This window comes from Trichomycterus rosablanca, chromosome 15 (genome assembly GCF_030014385.1).
Source record: "Trichomycterus rosablanca isolate fTriRos1 chromosome 15, fTriRos1.hap1, whole genome shotgun sequence".
NCBI lineage: Eukaryota > Metazoa > Chordata > Actinopteri > Siluriformes > Trichomycteridae > Trichomycterus > Trichomycterus rosablanca.
This window is the reverse complement of record NC_086002.1, coordinates 25,149,076-25,169,936: the sequence shown is the minus strand read 5'-3', so window position 1 is coordinate 25,169,936 and position 20,861 is coordinate 25,149,076. Positions and strand designations below refer to the sequence as shown.

The window sequence follows — 20,861 nt, the reverse complement described above, 5'->3', positions numbered from 1 at the left end:
CGGATTTATGTTCCCAACATAGTGCACTAGACAGTATATTAGACACTTGATTTATGTTCCCTACACAGTGCACTAGATTGTATATTAGACACTTGATTTATGTTTCCTACACAGTTCACTAGATTGTATATCAGATAACGGATTTAATACCCGATCGGGGAATAAAGTCTGTGTCGCCTGCGTGCGCGTTTGTGTCGCTCTTGGCCGCTCGTTCTAGATTCCGGGAGATTTTATCTGACTTGCGGGCATCAGGGAGCCGCTATGTATATGTGAGAGACTCCCGGAACCTCCGGGACACTTGGGATGTCTGCGTTCAGTACTTGGTTGTCCTCTATCAGAATAGACACGTCTACCAACTTATTCTCAGCAATGGGATTATGGATCACAAGCACCTTCATGGTTTGGTCCACGTGGAGCTCAGTCTCGTGCCCATGTTAATAAAATCCTTGTGATGTCGCTATCTTGTGGCACTTTTGGAGAATTGTAAAATATCAATATGAAATGGTCATATAAAATCTTGGTAAAAAAAAAAAGAATCTTTGTGCACGTATGGGTTTATTTTATTGTTAAATGTTTATGCTCCATGGTGATTAACACTCTCTCTGTCCAAATGCATGAGCCGCTTTTAGAGATTGTCATGCCTGATGATCCGCAAAGCAGGACAACGCTGAGGCGGGAACTGATAAATTGTTTAAGTCATATAAGCGACGTGAGGATTTGTCGAAAAAGATTTTCAGTCAAAAACAAATACTCATCCTGGTAGCAATCTCCATTGACGTGGTGACAATCAAGTAACTTGTTTTGTTGTATATTGTGCGAGTGCCGATTATCATCGGTGGTGAGAATTTTGTAACTTTGTGTTAATTTAGCTGAAGTACATACGGATTGTTTTGTGTTTCCTCATGCCGTCACTAGAAATTGTAAAGGAAGTCTAACCTTTGTATTTGTGTGTGTATGTGTCTGTGCCTCCTGCTCAGTGTTTCAGCTAAATTAAATGTACCGTCACTACGTACAGTCAGGTGGCTGTATTTCAGGGCCTGGGCAGGTAAGTAAGGGCGCGCCCATACATATTGCTACACGTAGGAAGCCATCTGTCTAAATACATTAGGTAAGAGGTGTGTGCCACCCCATGTATTTTTGTTAAGACAGGTAATCCTAGTGTAGGTTTTGTTTTGTCTTTTGTTTGTTAGGGGATTTGTTTTATTATTTTCTTTGCTTTAGAACCACCTAAGCCCAGAGCCTCATGTTTTTTTTTTTTTATTATGTAAATTTATATTGTATATATTTTATTTATAGATTGTACCATAAATATCTGTTTTGTGAATTGTTTTTTCTCATTTTTTCCAGTAAAAAGTCAGTACAAGCCAAAGTTTGTGTCTGGGTCTGTTTGCTCTCTGCTACTCTGGTACTTCACAAAAGGTTATTTTTTTAGATACTTACCCCATCAATACCCCTATACCATCAAAAGGAATCGTAACATTATAGTAAAATGAGATCTTGTAACCTATGTTAAAAAAATTTTTTGTTGCCGCCCTCTGGTGGCACTTTTGGAGAATTGTAAAAAATATGATATGTTGAAATTCCCAGATTTGACCAATTCTTCCCTGTCTCAGGTCCGCAATCTTGGTGTCATTCTAGACTCCACTCTTTCTTTTGAATCTCATAAAAAATGTTGCTAAAACTGCTGATTTTCACCTTAAGAACATCTCTAGACTGCGCTCCTTTCTTTCATTCTCTGTAACTGAAACTCTCATTCATGCACTAATCACTTCCCGACTGGACTATTGTAATGCTGTTCTTTATGGGCTCCCTGTCTCCGGGCTGAAGAGGCTACAGCATGTACAAAATTCAGCATCGAGGGTCCTAACACATACAAGATCACGTGATCACATAACTCCTACACTTAAACAGCTCCACTGGCTACCCATCCAATACCACATTCAATATTAGGTTCTTTTGTTGGTTTTTAAGGCCTTGCATGGCCAAGCACTTACATATCTCACTGATTTACTTCATCCACACTTACCTACTCGTTCACTTCGGTCATCAGATAAGAACATACTTGTTGCCCCCCCTTTCAGGCTTTGTTCTATGTGACAGGGATTTTAGTATATCTGGTCCCAAACTCTAGAACTCCATTCCTGAGAAGCTCAGAGCATGTACTTTGTTTTGGCTGAGCGGGAGTCATCTCTTCCCCTCCTGCGCCACCAACCAGACAAACCGCCAAAGTTTTTTATGTCGTGTTGTGTATCTTCTCTGGTAGTTAAAAGTTTAACTTAGTTTTGTAATTTTTTATTATTATTTTAATCAAACCTAAAAGCAGAGTAGGGGGTAAAGCCCTGTTTTTTTTTTTGTTTTTTTGTTATTCATGACGTTTTCTCCTGGTAACAGTAGAGAGAGAGGCAGGAAAAACATTGTATTTTGATTAGTTTAGTACAGGGGTCTCAAAATCTGGGGGCCGCTGGAGGTAGAGTCTAGGAGCGGCTGGGCCGCATCAAGTATTCCACAAAAAAAGGGTTTCAGGTATTCCAAACAAAAGTACAACTGATCCAAACTTCTCAATCTTTATTAATAACAGTGAACATGAACAATTTTTCAGAACATAGGCTTCTTTTACCTACTCTTTGCTGCCAGAAACCTAAAGATCAAGCTCCCTTCAAAGATCCATTATTCCCAGAATTGTCTTACATCTTGAAGGTTTTCTTTGGGTCATTTAGTGAAAGTCACAACACCTGTAACCGTGACTTGTTTTGAGTTATGAGATCTGCAGTAGGATGTTGTTTGGTATTTGTATTTGTATAAAGAAGGCTGCTCTATAGAATCCACAATTAATGCCAACTTCAGTGGTTATACAGTTTGAAAATGTTTTATGGGATGGTCTGTACTAAAATAACACATTACATTCCTAAAAGCTTTAAATGTTCTATCAACATGTTTTTTCTATTATATTTCAATTAAAAACAACTATTGTGAGATTTATATCCACTTGTCCTGTTTGCATTACACAGGAGAGACCCCCCCTGCTGTTAAGAATTTTTTTTTTACTAACACAAGTAACGAAGTAACGTTTACTCTGAGTACGTTTTAAATGAGTTTTCTTTTTTACTTGAGTAGGTTTTTAGACTAGTAATTTTACTCGTATTTCAGTAAAAATTATTTAAAGTAGTAGTACTTTTACTTGAGTACAATATTTTAGTACTCTTTCCACCTCTGCCCAGTACCTGAGTGTTTGGGATATTATTCAGAAAGCCCTTTCTATATATTCTTAGAGGAATTTCACATTCATAAATAAAGTGATCTAGATTTTATTCTTTTTGTTTACATCCTACACATCCTTCTGCTCTACCAAATCTCTCCGCCACTGAGCTAACTCTGGTGTCCATGTTACTTCACCTCTCTTAATTCTTAATATCAAGTGCATTGTCTGTTTTATATATTTTAAATTCTTGCTCTTTTTGATTAAATTGTTCTTGGTAAATTCGTTTTCTTTTCCGATCGCACCTTTCTGTCCTCTGTATCTTGCACTGGCTGACAGGATATATTTTTCTTCCACTTGGTGTCGCTCTGAATCACGTTTCAGCCAAGTGACGTTGCTAATACGTTGCTAAGTGAAAAAAATAATAAAATGCGAAGAGTAAAGAGTTGCGCAACGACTCGGCAAAATAGGTGCATGTGAGAAAACCGTGCGGGCCGCACTAACAATGAACTTTGACGTTATGTCGGGGGCCACAGAATATCGGCCTGCGGGCCGCGAGTCTGAGACCCCTGGTTTAGAGAGATGACGTCACAAGTACAACCAGCCTATATAAGGCGGCACTGTGCATTTCAGCCTCATTTCGATTTGACAGATCATGAGACTTGTTGCTGTACGACTGTGCGCTACTTTTATTTAAACAGTTTGATTATTCGCTACAACCGTGACATGTACAGCTGTTGAAGACCGACTGCGGTCGTTCCTGAGATGCTGCAATACTGGGAGAAACGGGAAGAAGATGCTGAAGGCCCAGCTGAGGGCCGAGAAGGAGGAGAGACAGAGGCTGGAAACCATGTGGGAGGACGAGAGAAAAGATCTGCTGGAGATGATCAATAAAAAGAAGAATCTGAGGATGACCAGTGAGATGGAGAAGAACGATATTATAGCGAAGGACTTGTGTAAGGAGCTCACGTTCAATGCTCAGACTGAAAAACACAGGAATTCCTGAAATCAAATCAGGAGGAGGTGAAGAACATCAGGAGCGACCTGCTGGAGGAACAAAAGCTCAGTCTGATGGAGACAGAGCAACACCGACTGAAAGTGGAAAGTCTGAAAGCTCAGTGGGAGGAGGAGAAGAAATGATGAGAAAGATCAGAGAACTCGAGGAGCTCCGACTGAAGGAGCAAATGCAGCAGAGACTGTTAGGAGAAAGACTCCGGTTAGCTGTGGAAAGATTTGAGAAGGTAGCAGTTCTGTAGATGGAGAAAGAAGCACAAAGACTGGACGGACTGGATGAAACTCAGCCTCAGACAAACATGGCCAAAATAATTATTATTATTATTGTTATTAATGTAATCAGTTGCTGCTTTTGTTCTGTTTACATGAGTTAAATAAATGTTTTTTTTAATAAATTGTGCTTGTTAAGTGACTTATTTTACAAATAAAATAAAGATTATAGACCTCGCCCCTGGGTTTCCTCCTGGTGCTCCAGTTTCCACTCACAAGTCTAAAGACATGCAGTCAGGTCAATTGGAGCTGCTAAAATTACTGTGTGTGTGTGTGTGTGTGTGTGTGTCTGCTCGGTGTTGGACAGGTGTGCCAAGGGTGTTTCCTGTTGTTCAGAATCAAAATAGGCTGTGTTGAATGTCCTTGAAAGTTAGTTAGTGTATTTTAATGTTAAATGTCCTCAGTGTAAAGCGGGTCTCTAGAATTGCACATCCACTTCTCTGCTGCTTAATGGAAGACCAGCCAAACAATCCTGTCATAAAATGCAAATCAGACAGATATAAGATTTGGTAAAGACTGACTGCCACCCTGAAACAGCACCACACAGTCTGACTGATCATATACATCACAGATAAAACAATACACATGTGCTACACCACTGCCATGTTCAGACTTCTTACTGCTGCATAGCAATTGCTTCAGCAACTGGTAGTTTAGGTGGCACACGTTAAAAGTGTTGAGGTAACCAAAAACAAAGCATTTAATTTATAAGACTATTAAACGTAAATATTTTTGTTAAGCTGGCAGCATTCTTATGTTAAAAAAAATCATCTACGTTAATAATGTTGGTTGCAATATTGTGAACATTAAAAAAATGAAGACATCAACAAATAAAGACAACCTTTTCTAATTTTGTCCTGTTCTTCTTATGCTCCTAGTACTAGTGGTTTACTCATCTTTTACATTACATTTACATTGCATTTAACAGACACTTTTATTCAATGAGACTTACAATATTACAATAAAGCATTTCACTGCCAGTTTGTACTATCTGTGACTATATATGTGACAGATAAAACCTTGATTTGATTTGAATACTTTGACTTACAGCCTGACAGTTGGGGGGCTTGAACCAGCAACCTTCTGATTATCAGTCCAGTACCTTAACCACTAATACTTTGGGTTTATAAGTGATATATAAACCCAAAGAATTTAGATTACAGAGAACAATTCGTCTGTCTGTGTTTTTATATTGTTCAAATCATTACCTATTTATTGCCTTTTTGTACTGATGTGTGGGTGGTGGCGCAGTGGGTAGCACTGTCTCCTCGCAGCAAGAAGGTCCTGGGTTCGATCCCCAGGTGGGGCGGTCAGAGTCCTTTATGTGTCGAGTTTGCATGTTCTCCCAGTGTCTGTGTAAGTTTCACCCCACAGTTGAAAAACGTACAAGTAAAGGAAATTGGATATACTAAATTATCAGTGACTGTGTTTGACAATAAACTTGTTAACTGGTGTAAGCAGTAACTACCTGTCCTGTCATGAATGTAGCCAAAGTGTGTAAATTATAATGTTAAAATCCTAATAACTAAATAAATTGTACTTGCCACGAAGATAATCTGTTCTGTACAAAAGCAGCAACTGTCTTGAAGGACAAGATTACACAAAACGGTGATATTTTTGCCAAACAAACTCTGAATTCCTAATTTATGTTGAAATAAAAGTTGTCCGGATGGTCAGATGTAAAAAAAACTGGTCTGTTTTAAATAAAAGCTGCTGGAACTCTGGTGTCACTATCCACGGTCTAGTGGGGATTCATCTTATGTTCACACTACACAACTGGATCTCTTGTAATCGGGAGTCTTTCAAGTCGGTGTGGCTTTCACACTACACGACTGATCGGCGATAGGGGGTCACACACTACACCATCTATCACCAACTGGAATCACAGGAGAGCTCCTCTGGTCTCCCAAACTACGTTCAGTCACGAAAACAAACTCGAGAAGTGACAAAAGGTTTAACCCTCCTGTTAGGTTATGGGTCAAATTGACTCATCTTAAGGTTTCAAACTATTAAAAAAAAATACAGTTAAAAGTACTTTTTCAGGATGAAACTTTGCTTGGCTTAATAAGTGAAATCAACATATAAAATAAAAATGGTGTATTTCACATATTTGCAAAAACATGAAAACATTTTATATTAATTGAAGTTTTACAGGACAACGTATGTTAAAGTTTTTAATTCATGTCACATCCTTGTGAGGAATAAAGCAGTGTGTAGGGCCCGAATAGCTCAGTCGGTAGAGCATCAGACTTTTAATCTGAAGGTCCAGAGTTCAAGTCCCTGTTTGGGTGAGTTGTTAAGCACTAATGTCCTGTACAATGTGGTTTATTTAGAAAGTTAAAGGATTTGTACTTAGTGAGATATATCTAACTAAAATATCATGCACTTGATCAGCTTGAAATAATAGCACACTGTATGTGTAACATGTTCTCCACACAGACTAGTTGTACACCCAGCTGTTTCAAACACACTGTAGTAAATAGAGGACAGTTTAAATCTATATTTATGTGCAGCCTAATAATGCACTGAGTTCTAGATATTAATACCTACATATATTTTATGTTGAATTACATGCATCATAATTTCAGTTCTTGCTTCACATAGCCGCTTTGTTATTGCACTGCACTAAACAGTTGGTATATCCTGCACTATTTTAGGCCTTACAGTTGCAGCATCAAAGCTCTGTTACTACATCACAATTTATAAAGGGTAAAAGAGGGTTATTTTTTATGGGAATTAGCTCAAATGGTAGAGCGCTCGCTTAGCATGTGAGAGGTAGCGGGATCGATGCCCGCATTCTCCAGTACAGAAAAATTATGATCATTTAAGGGCATCATGTAATATGAAAGTTGTTGTGTCATTGCTCACTGAAACGCAGCATTAAAAATGATGTCAATCTGTAAGTGTTACAATGACGTTAATGCTCTGTATTCATTCAAATCATTTGTTGAATACCATTTTTAGTTTTTAAATTGACAAACACGCAATAACTTATAATATATAAAATATATGATATATATATATAAGTAGAGGTACTTGACTTGTTGATGTTTTTTTTTTTTTTTCATTTAATCTAGGAAAACGCTTTGTAAAAGATGAACAGCTGAAACTCACGACATTCCCTAAACTGATGTATTTCAGTCATGGTTTTTATCTAATTCGCTTATGACACTTGTTAACACTTGTTCGCTATCGTTGCGGCTGAAACACATGAATTTTTAAATTAGAACAGACATCATTGTGAATACGGTTGTTTTGACTTGTTCTGACTAACATTAAATTTTCTTCTTGTTATCATCATTATTATTCTAAATTGTTATGTTTATTATTTAGTTTTAGTTTTTTTTTTCCATTTGTTCTTTCAGCTACATGACAGTTAAGCACCCTGGACTCGACCTAGTCCTGCTTGGTAGCTGTGTTTTACTTCGCACTAAACAGCCTATTTTTCTAGTAGAAAAGGAAGCTCACATCCGCTTATAAATGCATGTGGAAAACACCAAGGTCTGGTTTGCTCTTTTCAGTCTGTGTCTACAAGAAGATCGGGTTTCCTCGGCATATTTTTACGTGTAATAAGATGTGAAATGTGCGCTGCGTCGCTTTACGCATCAGGAGCGGTGTGCTGTTTTAGCAGAACACAAGGAAACAGAGCATCGTTAGGTTCCCTTTGCGGGCTTTTACATGAACGAGATAACTTATGTTCGGCCGACGTGCACTTTATTACCTCGCATTTTATATCAGGACTTGTATTTTAATCTCTTTTTGCCATGAGAAAACACAAGTGCGCATGTGTCACGGAAGCACACAGACGCTGCGCTGGCCGAGTTGAGTCTACACAGTTCTCATGTGTGCTATAAAGCCCCGCCCCCTCTCGTAAGAGGGAGGAATCTCTGTACAACAGAGCACAGCGCTTCACTCGCTCTTTCTTAGCGCCGTTTTAGCTCCTACAACGATGGTAGAAGAAGCTCCAGCACCGGCCAGCTCGGCCCCCGCCAAGGCTCCTAAAAAGAAGACCGCGGCCAAACCGAAGAAAGCGGGTCCCAGCGTCGGTGAGCTGATCGTCAAAGCTGTTTCCGCTTCCAAGGAGAGGAGCGGCGTGTCCCTGGCCGCCCTGAAGAAAGCTCTGTCTGCAGGTGGGTACGACGTGGAGAAGAACAACTCCCGCGTCAAACTCGCCGTCAAAAGCCTGGTGACCAAGGACATCCTGGTGCAGACCAAGGGCACCGGCGCCTCAGGCTCTTTCAAGCTCAACAAGAAGCAGACCGAGGCGAAGAAGCCCGCGGTCAAAAAAGCCGCCGCTCCTAAAGTGAAAAAGGCCGCAAAGAAACCCGCCGCTGCAAAGAAGCCCAAGAAGGTAACAGCCAAGAAGCCCGCCGCTAAGAAGTCCCCCAAGAAGGTCAAGAAACCCGCTGCTGCCGCTAAGAAAGCCACCAAGAGCCCCAAGAAAGCTAAGAAGCCGGCGACCCCCAAGAAGGCAGCCAAGAGTCCTAAAAAAGCCAAGGCAGCCAAACCCAAGACCGCTAAACCCAAAGCGGCCAAGGCCAAAAAAGCTGCACCCAAGAAGAAGTAAACATGTTTATGTTTTATTAACTTCGTTTTCTTAAAACGGCTCTTTTAAGAGCCACCTATATCTTCCCATGAAGAGTCGCGTTTCCTAAACTCATACATACATATAAGCATGCATGCAAACATACAACTATTCATACAAACATATTTTGTGGAAAGAGTGATAAGCAAGGAGTTAAAAACACTAAGTATAACTGGTCTTGTTTTATGTGTATTAATGATTTTGTCACACATACTCATAAAACTGTCCGTATAAATGTGTATATGTATGTGAATTTACGTATATGAGCTCCTTACATAGTGTAATTGTTAGTGTAAATGTTATTGTGACATAATATAATGTAATTGATGCTTAAGAGAAGCTTTTCTGTATCATACATTACACGGGCGGGAGAACGGAGGAGAAGAGAGGGGGGATGGGCGGGGCCAGAGCGGTAGAGAGAACAGAGTGGCGACACTCCCATAGGGAACCGTTGGAAAGGGGGCGGGACATTTTTTCTGCCCAGCTTCCGGGTTGTGGAGCTCTGTATAGTTCCAAACAACCCATAGAGCCCCATTCATTTCCACTACTTATCAAACATTTTTAGCTGTATGTTGCTTTGTTTTAAAAAAATTATGAATTTAATGTCATTAATATACTTAATACTGTTATTGTTTAGCATTTGCTCAGCACTAAATGTTACATGTTTATCTTAATTAATAGGTATAACCCAATTTAGCTTAGTCAGTTAAGCTTAATTAATGACACACGAGTCTTTTCACCTAAAATGAGTTGATTAATCAAGATTCTTGTTACAGAAATGATCATAAAACATTAGAACCACAATAAATCATTATACTTTTACTTTCATACTTAAGTACATTTGAAGGTAAATTTAGTTTAGTACTTTAGTGGAGGTAAAGAGTATTTTTACTTTTACTACTACTTTTACTGGAGTAATATGTTACCTTGGATATCTCTACTTTAACTCAACTACATGGTTTGTCTACCTTGTCCACCACTTACATTAGACAAAATGAACTAGTGCATATTCATAATGAATTCATTAATGTATTACATGTAGGAATCAATTATTAATCACTCATGAAATAAGAGATGAATGAATGCTTTTTCATGTACCTGCACTATAATGTTTTTGGTACGGTAATGTGTTTATCAATCTGTTCATTCAGTGCAGGTAAACCTTATGAATCCAGCACATGACTTAGTGTTTAGCAAAAATGATTATTATTATGAATCCTCAGGAAAGTGAAGGGAGATTAGTTTATGCAAAAATCAAAACATAAAAAACTTTAATGTCTATACTGTATATTGTCTCTACTACTTAAGGATATCGCATTATGTAATGTATGCTAATATAATGTACTGTGTGTTAACAAGAACGACCTATTAACAAGTCATTATAAACATCAATCTTCCACTTTATATACCAAATTGACATTAAAGCAGATGCAGTAAATGTAAACGCAGTTGAAAATACCCAGAAATTGTACAAATGTTTATTATTTGCCGTTTAATATTTCATTTACTGCTGCCTGTCCCATTTGAGAACATGACAGCGCCGGGTTTGTTTGGAACTATTGAGGGTTACATGAACCACGTGACCGCGTAGCGGCGAGATCAAGGAGTGTCGCAACTCTCTCTATCTACGGCTCTGGGCGGGGCAATATGTGAGGGGGCGTGTATGTGTTTCCCTGGGACATGACGGCGCGTTTAGGATTGGCTCAGCTGTGCCTTCGCTCTAAGCCAATAGGAGAGAGGCAGTTTGCCTATATCATACCGTTTCGAGCGCTCTCCCAGCTTACTTCAGTTTTGTTCGACGAACGCATCTGATCATCAAAATGAGTGGTCGCGGGAAGACCGGTGGTAAGACTAGAGCTAAGGCCAAGACTCGTTCATCCCGTGCCGGCCTTCAGTTCCCCGTGGGCCGTGTTCACAGACTGCTACGTAAGGGTAATTACGCCCACCGTGTGGGAGCTGGTGCTCCTGTCTACTTGGCTGCCGTGCTGGAGTATCTGACCGCTGAGATCCTCGAGTTGGCTGGTAACGCCGCCAGAGATAACAAGAAGTCTCGTATCATCCCTCGTCATCTGCAGTTGGCCGTGCGTAACGACGAGGAGTTGAACAGACTGCTTGGAGGTGTAACCATCGCTCAGGGCGGTGTGCTGCCTAACATCCAGGCTGTTCTGTTACCCAAGAAGACCGAGAAAGTAGCCAAGGCCAAGTGAAGTCGCTCTCGTGTTCTAACCAAAAGGCTCTTTTAAGAGCCACCCATTTCCACAGAAAAAGTGCAATTTCCCCAGATAATGTGTAAACAAATTTAATATCGTTTCATAGATTCACACGGCATAAAACTCACATGATTTATGACATGGTAAAATTAACAAATCAATATGTACGATTTATTTGTTCTCTATCTTTACATATGTCTCTATATACATAGGCTACATTATATGTATACATAAGTGAAGTTTTATATCGCTTGCAGAAGCAAAACCAACAATACAGACAATTAAAAGTGGTGCAACAAACGTGTTTGTGTAATACACATGGAACAAAAATAATAATAATGCTAATAATAAGCAAAATGAACGAAATAATCAATAATATATTTTTTAAAAAGGTATATACTTTAAATGCGATTGTAGGCTGTGTTTTAAAAGCACAAAGAAACAAAGGAAAGTATTATAAATCCCGCCAACAGCATGGAGGAAATATTATGTTTTCTGAAACGAGGCAGTGGCAGAACACCGACCAGTAAGCGACATTTAACGTAAACACGTTCGTCCAATGAGAAAAGTGCGTCATCAAGACGCCCAATGAGCGCGGAGCGGCTGTGGTACTTAAATAGAGCGTGTTGGGCGGGCTAACATATTCTGTTCTACAGTTGGTGAAGTGCAGAGTTCCTGACGCGATGGCAAGAACCAAGCAGACCGCTCGTAAATCCACCGGTGGTAAGGCGCCGAGGAAGCAGCTCGCCACTAAGGCTGCCCGCAAGAGCGCCCCAGCTACTGGCGGTGTGAAGAAACCTCACCGTTACAGGCCAGGTACCGTGGCTCTGCGTGAAATCCGCCGTTATCAGAAGTCCACTGAGCTGCTCATCCGTAAGCTGCCCTTCCAGCGCCTGGTTAGAGAGATCGCTCAGGACTTTAAGACCGATCTGCGCTTCCAGAGTTCTGCCGTCATGGCTCTGCAGGAGGCCAGTGAGGCTTACCTGGTCGGTCTGTTCGAGGACACCAACCTGTGCGCCATCCATGCCAAGAGGGTGACCATCATGCCTAAGGACATCCAGCTGGCCCGCCGTATTCGCGGAGAGCGTGCTTAAACAAACCCACTCCATCCAGTTATCCCCAAAGGCTCTTTTAAGAGCCACTTACATGCTTCCACTGAAATAAGCACTTTCATAAAGTGTTTTTATTTATTTATTGTTCCATTGTGTGTGCGTGTTCCGAGTTATAATTTAGTTATATTTATCAGTTATAAATATTAGGAAAAACTGTTTAATGTGTTTCTGTTAGTAGAGATGTACTTTACATGTTCTTACAACAATTATAAACACGGTTATATAAGTACAGCAGATTAAAGATTGGCAGGCATGGCTGGATTACTGACCGGGCCAGCGCCCAGGGGCCCTTGAGGTCAGGGGGCCCTGGCCCAAAACTCTTTGCCCAGGGGCCCAGACTATCCTTGATCCGTCCTTGTTGGCAGGTGGTGTCTTATAACACATGATTAATAATGTTCATAGTGGTGTATGTTTATGGGGTTCTATAAAGCATTGAGTTAGTAAGAGTAATATAGTCGTTATGAGTAGTAGAGTAACAACACAAACATGACGGTAAGTAAGAAGGAGCGGTACATTGCAGCAGTGGTTAAAATATTACGCTACTAATGCAAAGAAAAAGAAGATTAATAATCAGTAATTATTATTCAGAGTAATAAATCAATAATAAAATACTATTCTAAGTACTCAACACAGGGTAATTAGAGACATTTTAGAACAGATATACTGTATAATATTAAGTGTAAATAATCATAATTACTCATAATAATGATTTTTATTTCTATTATAGTTGTTGTAATAATAGTATTATTGGTGATGGTAGTAGTAGTAGTAACTGTAATTATAATGTTATGGAGAACCAATAGACGGTTAGTGGAGCGTTTCTTCCATCTCGTGGCCAAAATGTGAAAACACGAACTAAATCTGTGTGTTTATGTGTGTGTATGTGTGTGTTTTCTTTTATGTATGTATATTTTAATGTATTTTTATGTAATATAAAAATTGTTAGGAGGATTTAGTGGCGTTGGTGTTGCACGGTGTACACAGTCTGTATTTTACACAGAGATGGTATTAACTGATTGTAGTGTAATCTACAGTATGGCTGTACATTGGTAGAATGTAAACACGCTGGATGAAGGCATCAGGAATGAGCAGAATATTGAATGTTAACCATAAGACTGGTTATTGTAATAATGGCAATAAAACAACCGTATTCACATTCATGCCTTTTCTAATTTGGTAATTCATGTGTTTGAGCCGCCACTGTGTGTGTGTAACTTTAACCTTTGCCCTCTGAGTCCCGCAGCACCGACTCCCATTTCTGACGGGTTTTTGTCTCCGTTTGCAGGTTCTCCGGCTGGTACTCACACTCAGGCTGGCACTCATTGTTCTCGCTACCTGATCTGAAGGCATGAGGACCCAGGTGTGGTTCATCACCTCCAGATGTGCCTTGTGTTCCGAGGCAGCACAGATGATATCTGTTGAGTCCAATTTAAGCCCAACCTCCTTCTAACTCTAATTAGGATAACCCCAAGTTATTTCTAACCTAAACTAATATAACCCCAACATATATCTAACCCAAATTAGGTAACTTAATTTACTTTCACGAAAACAGGTGGGCATAAAAAGTGTAGGTTTTCACATTAACAATACACAAAATCTTTTTTCTATAACTTTTGGAACTTAATGACTTCATTTGCTGTTTTTCAGTCCTTTGAAGCAGTCAAGAGCAGCTTTGTGATTTCCAAAAAGTACATAAAGAGCTATAAAAAGATTTTGTTGCTTTTGTATTTGAACTAGCAAAGCTTCACACCTGAATGTTGTACATTGTTCACATTCTTGTATTTCACAGTGTTTAGTACCGTAATGGGGATTTAAATTGTAAACCCTAAACAGCTTTACTTCTGACTTCAGTAAATAAATAGACGCCCGTGTCTTGTTAAGAAATCACAGTTTCTATCTTTTGCACTTACAGCTCTATTCGCTAACACATTACGGTGAAGATGGATACACTCGCACACACCTAAATCATAAACTGAGAGGGAAATAAAAAAAAAACCAGTCCACCACCCCCCATAAAAAATAAAAATAAATAAATTCATTAATTAATTTGAGTTCACACACACTGACTTATTTCTAAAACAACACATGGCTCCTACACTTACACAACAGATTCAAGTCTATTTTAAGTTTTTTTTTTTTATCTGATACATCTCACTTATTAAGATGCACTTTTTTTTGTTAAATAATTCCTTTTAAAACTCAGAAATAACTTTAACACAGCTAACACTGAAACATAAAATGTCTTCATTCACTTATTTGGATTTTATTGATACACAGCTTTGAACACTTTCACTTTAATCAAGATGTGTCTGACTGAAATATGTTTATGAAACGTTATGCTTTAGCAGAATATGACTTATAACTTCCCATTTCTCACAATACAGTGAAATATACAAACACATTTTTAACACAGATCTCACTTATAAAGACTTGCATCAGTATTGTTCAGCACAGACAAATCCAAACACTGCTTTACACATTTTTTATGTTTTTATTTGTTTAATGTGTTCATTGTTTATGTAGTTATTTAGTTATTCACTCATTCATGACCCTAACACCCACTTTAACAAAACATCTATGGCTCTAGCAGTCCAGGTGACACATATCCAGGGCCAGCTGTAGCCTAGTAATTAAGGTACTAGGCCAGTTCAAGCATCAACACTGCTAGGTTATCACTGCTGGGCCCTTGAGCAAGGCTCTTAACCCTCAATTGCTCAGACTGTAACTGTAATGTAAGTCGTTTTGGATAAAGGCGTCTGCTGAAAATGTAAATATCCACCTATTTTACTTTTTTTTTTTTTATTCTCTCTCTCTCTCTCTCTCTCTCTCTCTCTCTCTCTCTCTCTCTCTCAATTCAATTCAATTGAATTTGCTTTATTGACATGACAAATTTCTATATTTGTATTGTCAAAGCATACATATACAGTAGTATATATAAATATTTACAAAAGAAAAAAAAACAGGTGTATATATAGAAAAAAATGGTAAGAAAATATTCATTATATAATTAGACAATCATTCACACAAAAAAAGAGAAAATATTACTATGTGTGTGTGTGTGTGGTGTGTGTGTGATGTGTGTGTGATGTGTGTTTGGTGGGTTTGTGGTGTGTGGGGGTGGGGGGGGGTATTATCTGGTGTTTCACTCACTGTCCCGGAGTGTGTGACACTCATGTACATATTTGGCTGCAGTGGAGGCTGATGGTCCCTCTCCTAATGTAATGGCCAGTTTCTGGCTGTCTGTCGGCGATCTGAAGCCGCTCACCTCTCTTTCTAACTGATTATAATATTTGTTTCTGATTGTTGTGTATTTTGGGCAGTTTAGAAGCAAGTGCACCTCTGTCTCAACCTCACCTGTCCTGCAGTGACCACACAGTCTCTCCTCTCTGGGGATCCAGGACTTTTTAACCTGCCTCTCTCGATGGCCAGGCTGTGGTCACTCAGTCTGTATTTGGTGAGAATGTGTCTCTGCTTCGTATCTTGGACAGTGAGGAGATACGTGGCCAGGTTGAATTCATGTTTTAGGGTCAGATAGCAGTTTAGTCTATTTTGGGATTGAGTTTTGGTTGTCCAATGTTCCAGATAAGTATTTTTGAGGTGTTTGATAATTTGGGTGATCCTGATTGGTGTTTGGGAAGCAGTGCTGGTCAGAGAGTTGGGGTTGTTAGGGGTCAGAGTGTTGGGCAGTCTCTGGACCAGCTGACACAGGGGACTCTTTTCAGGGTAGAGCTCTTGGGATTGGAGTGCCTGAAACTGCAGGCTTGTTGTGGGACTGGATTTTAGGTGCATCCAGAATTTAAGGGCTCTTTTATCAACATTAATAATTAATGGGTATCGACCTAATTCAGCCCTGCATGCTTTGGTTGGGTTTAAAATCATTCTGCAGAATTCTGCATGCAGGACTTCAGTGGGATGCTTGTCCCATCTAGTGTAGTCATGATGACTGAGTGGACCCCATACTTCACTACCGTATAGCGCAATGGGCAGGATTATACTGTCAAAGATCTTTAACCAGATTCCAATTGGGATGTCAATCTTAATGAATTTGTTTTTAATTGAATAGAGGGCTCTGCAGGCCTTCTGTTTCAGTGCATCCACTGCCAGACCGAAGCCTCCTGAGGTGCTGATTTTGAGCCCCAGGTAATCATAAGAAAGGGTGTGGTCTAGGGCGGTGTCTCCTAGATTGAAAGTGTACCTGCTCTCCTGAGATCTGGCTTTCTTTTGGAAGATCATGATTTTAGATTTATCAGGATTTACTGTCAGGGCCCAGGTCTGACAGAACTTCTCTAGCAGATCCAGCACACTCACACACACACACACACACACACTCACACATCTGCAAAAGCTAGCAACAAACATTGGCGTTGTCCATTTATATATTACACATTCCAACACAATTTTACCCTCATGTTTTATTTACCCTACACCTCCTCCTACACTGCTGCAGGTGTTTTAGATCTTTGTTTTTATCATAACGTGTCTCTAATGCTACTTTCACAAGCACTGAAAAGTTTCTAAAGCTATTTGTTTGTTTAAAATTTAATATTCACTACAACTGTACTGATTTGAACTAATATGATTTTTTGATTATACACTGCTGTATTCTCCCACACCGTCTTTCCGTATTCCTAATGTTTTTTTTTGGCTACATTGTCATGCATCTAATGGCTTTTTGTCCCACCTAATTGAACAATATAAAAAAATGCGACAAACATGGCGATTATAGTACATTGTAATAAGGTTTAAGGTTGCATAGGGTTTAGGGTTGTTTATTTGTTTGTATTTCTTTCTTCTGGCACAACATGTTTAAAAAAAATTGTTTTAACATTAAACATTAGTTACAGAAAAATATGTCATGTGGAATACGATGTGGAATCGATGTGGAATCGAATATGTGATATCGATTGTGGACCGATTCACTGTGAGGATAAAACAGTGGAGGTATTAAGTTACGCGCTTTACATGAGGCCTACTCCGAGCAGCTGCGGTCACAGTGGGCGGTCGCTGCTTAACTCCGCCTCATCGTCTTCAACTAGGTCCGGTAGAGGGAAATAACAGGCTCGCTGTGAACGCTCGTCCTGCATTGACTCGCTTCATCTCGACGAGAGCAGTAACGATGTCCGGAAGAGGAAAAGGCGGCAAAATGCCAGACAGAGGAAACTTTAGAACATTTTCTTCTAGTGTGTTATCGTTCCCAAGAAGTATGGAGCAAAATGGAAAATTTAGGTCTTGAGATTAAAATTCATATGAAGTCCGTCTGTTTCGGTATTTTTGATGAAATCATGCCTAAAGATAAACATGACTTCTTGTGGTTAGTACTGTGTATTGTGAAGTCTAAATTATGGAAAACAAGATGCAGAATGACTATTGACCAACAATTTGTTTCAGCAGAGAATGTTTATAAAAATATAAGAACTGAACTGAAAAAAATAAGAACAATGAATGTTTTATTTAAGGACTCTGAATTGTGGAAGATTTTAAAATTGTAAATGATTGTCTTGATAATGTAATGTAATTTCCATGTACTCTGATGAAGTTTAAATAAAATATTAAAAAAGATAAAAAAAAAAGAAAAGGCGGCAAAGGTCTTGGAAAAGGAGGCGCTAAGCGTCACCGCAAAGTTCTCCGTGATAACATCCAGGGTATTACTAAACCCGCCATCCGCCGTTTGGCTCGCCGTGGCGGTGTGAAGCGTATTTCCGGCTTGATCTACGAGGAGACTCGCGGTGTGCTCAAGGTGTTCCTTGAGAACGTCATCCGTGATGCCGTCACCTACACCGAGCACGCCAAGAGAAAGACCGTCACCGCAATGGACGTGGTGTACGCTCTGAAACGCCAGGGACGCACCCTGTACGGATTCGGGGGTTAAACGTTCAGACCTCCACGCTAACACAACGGTTCTTTTAAGAGCCACACATATTTTCTACAAAAGAAATTCCTCCTGCTTTATTATTAATATTGTTATTTTTATTAGTAGCATCATTCTAAGAAAAAATAACACATTCACTTATGTAGCCCTAAAAGCTTGGAATTATTATTAGTAGTTAGTAGTCATACGGCGTGTTTGCATACTACCAATGTACAGCCATACTGTAGGTTACACTACAATCATTAACACGATCTCTGTGTAAGATACAGTAAAACATTGTGCCCGAATGCTTCGCTTAAAAAAATAAGCAAACAAAAAAATGAAATTGATCGATCTGTGTATGTATAATATATATATATCTATATATATATTATATAAAATTTAATAAAATGTAACAAAATATTGCTATTGATTCTTTTATATTCGGTTTTAAAACATATATCGACCTCAGATTAAGCGGGAACAGACAACAAAGAACAGATTCTAGTGAATGGGGCAGAAGGGGGCGTGGAACGGTATGTTGTCTGTCCAATAGAAACCCAGGACCTTGGACCAATCAGAGTTACGTGTTCCAACTTGTCTTACTCAGCATGCAGGGTTAATAAAGTGGGCGTGTAGAGCGTCTACAGTCACTTGCAGTTTGTTCTAGAGGAAACAGCAGCATCATGCCCGAACCAGCGAAGGCCGCGCCCAAGAAGGGCTCCAAGAAAACCGTCCCCAAGACCGCCGGCAAAGGAGGCAAGAAGCGCAGAAAGGCCAGGAAGGAGAGCTACGCTATCTACGTGTACAAGGTCCTGAAACAGGTCCACCCTGATACCGGGATCTCCTCCAAGGCTATGGGCATCATGAACTCCTTCGTCAACGACATTTTCGAGCGTATCGCTGGTGAGTCCTCTCGTCTGGCTCACTACAACAAGCGCTCCACCATTACCTCCAGGGAGATCCAGACCGCCGTGCGCCTGCTGCTTCCCGGTGAGCTGGCCAAGCACGCCGTGTCCGAGGGTACCAAGGCCGTCACCAAGTACACCAGCTCCAAGTAAAGCGCCTTAGTCGCTCTGGCAAACCAACGGCTCTTTTAAGAGCCACCCATCTTATCAAGTTAAGAGAATTTTTCTCTTTTTTTAAGTATTATATTCAAATATATTATTCCCACTGCATTTCGGTAGCTTTCCATGTTTGTAATACCTTATTTATTTATTAATATATTACTGTTTTTGGGCCCTGACTGCCACTATGTGGTGAGTTTAGAATAACACGCAGAATCAAATGTCACTGTACTAAGATATTATGAAGCACTCAGCCGTAGAGAGAGACTCCTTGATCTCTCCGCCACGTGGTTCATGTGCCTCATGTGTGACAAGTTGTCATTGGACTATATGTCCATGTTTAGTGATGATGCTGATGATGATGATAATGTCATAATAACAGAAGAAGAAGAAGAGCAAAAATAAAAAAAAAATCACAGGATTGCTGGCCTAAAACAAGAACAAATACAACAGAGAAAAAAACCCCACTACTGCTAATATAAAGTACTACTATATGTATGTAATATATATATATATATATATATTAATTATAAATAACCATACAACAATAAAAAAAAAATCTTTATCTCTATATCTGTTTTTTCTCTTTCTATTTTATTCCAAGAGCTTTATTAGCGTGACTGTTGTAGTACTAACAGTATTGCCAAAGCATTGAAAAGACAGAATATGAATGTATATACAGGAAAAAAATATGGAAATATAAATTAAAACTATAAAATGTAATAAAATAAACACATGTATATATGGAACACTTTCTCTTTGTGGGTTAATTCAGACTGTTCCTCTGTTCGGGTGTATCAGTCCGTGTCACTCAGATTGTTGCAGGCAGATACATACTGAGCTGCTACAGTGCTGCTCTCATTCTCCTCTCCTAACATGATGCTCAGTTTCTGACCGCTGTTATTTATGTAGTATGTAGATTCAGATTCAAGTAGCTCTATAGGCATGACAGTAGGAAACAATATTGCCAAATGGTCGGTGTTTTCCTTAGGACTTCTATCACTTCTTAGGACTTAAATCATTCTACAGAAATCAGCATGCAGGGTTTCTGTTGGATGTTTGTCCCATTTAATAGAACTGTGAAATTTCAGTGGACCCCATACTTCACTCCTGTACAGTGCAATGGGCTGTATCACACTATCAAATAATTTACTCCAAACTGAGGTGGGGATGTCAATGTTGTAAAATCTCCTACTGATTGCGTACGTACAATACTTTAGTGCATTCACTGCCATGCTAAAACTCCCTGATGCAGTAATGCGTACAGCCGTGGCCTAGTGGTTAGGGTACTGGACTAGTAATCAGAAGGTTGCTGGTTCAAGCCCCACCACTGCCAGGTTGCTGCTGTTGGGCCCTTGAGCAAGGTCCTTAACCCTCAATTGCTCAGATTGTATACTGTAACTGTACTGTACGTTGCTTTGGATAAACGCATCTGCTAAATGCTGAAAATGTAAATGTAATGATGAGACCAAGGTAAGTGCACTGCATTGTGTGCTCCAGGGGAGTGCTGACCATGGTAAACTGGTGCCATGTGTTCCTGACATCTAGGTTTGTTTTTG

At 39.6% G+C, this 20,861-nt stretch overlaps 5 protein-coding genes across 5 annotated transcripts; all 5 read left to right on the top strand.

Moving 5' to 3' along the window:
* The first annotated feature begins 8,429 nt into the window (after positions 1–8,429).
* LOC134328850 (histone H1-like) lies at positions 8,430–9,047 on the top strand. The gene has a single exon (XM_063010082.1). The coding sequence runs from the start codon at positions 8,430–8,432 to the stop codon at positions 9,045–9,047; it is 618 nt and encodes a 205-aa protein (XP_062866152.1).
* A 1,838-nt stretch (positions 9,048–10,885) lies between these two features.
* LOC134328992 (histone H2A-like) lies at positions 10,886–11,272 on the top strand. Its single transcript, XM_063010230.1, has one exon. The coding sequence runs from the start codon at positions 10,886–10,888 to the stop codon at positions 11,270–11,272; it is 387 nt and encodes a 128-aa protein (XP_062866300.1).
* A 670-nt stretch (positions 11,273–11,942) lies between these two features.
* On the top strand, positions 11,943–12,710 carry LOC134328941 (histone H3). Its single transcript, XM_063010182.1, has one exon. The coding sequence runs from the start codon at positions 11,959–11,961 to the stop codon at positions 12,367–12,369; it is 411 nt and encodes a 136-aa protein (XP_062866252.1). The 5' UTR covers positions 11,943–11,958; the 3' UTR covers positions 12,370–12,710.
* Positions 12,711–17,989: 5,279 nt separating this feature from the next.
* On the top strand, positions 17,990–18,256 carry LOC134329104 (histone H4-like; the record flags this gene model as incomplete). Its single annotated transcript, XM_063010352.1, has 1 exon — positions 17,990–18,256. A coding segment is annotated over one exon (267 nt), but the record flags the coding sequence as incomplete, so codon positions are not given.
* Positions 18,257–18,906: 650 nt separating this feature from the next.
* LOC134329022 (histone H2B-like) lies at positions 18,907–19,842 on the top strand. Its single transcript, XM_063010265.1, has one exon. The coding sequence runs from the start codon at positions 18,922–18,924 to the stop codon at positions 19,294–19,296; it is 375 nt and encodes a 124-aa protein (XP_062866335.1). The 5' UTR covers positions 18,907–18,921; the 3' UTR covers positions 19,297–19,842.
* The last annotated feature ends 1,019 nt before the right edge of the window (positions 19,843–20,861 follow it).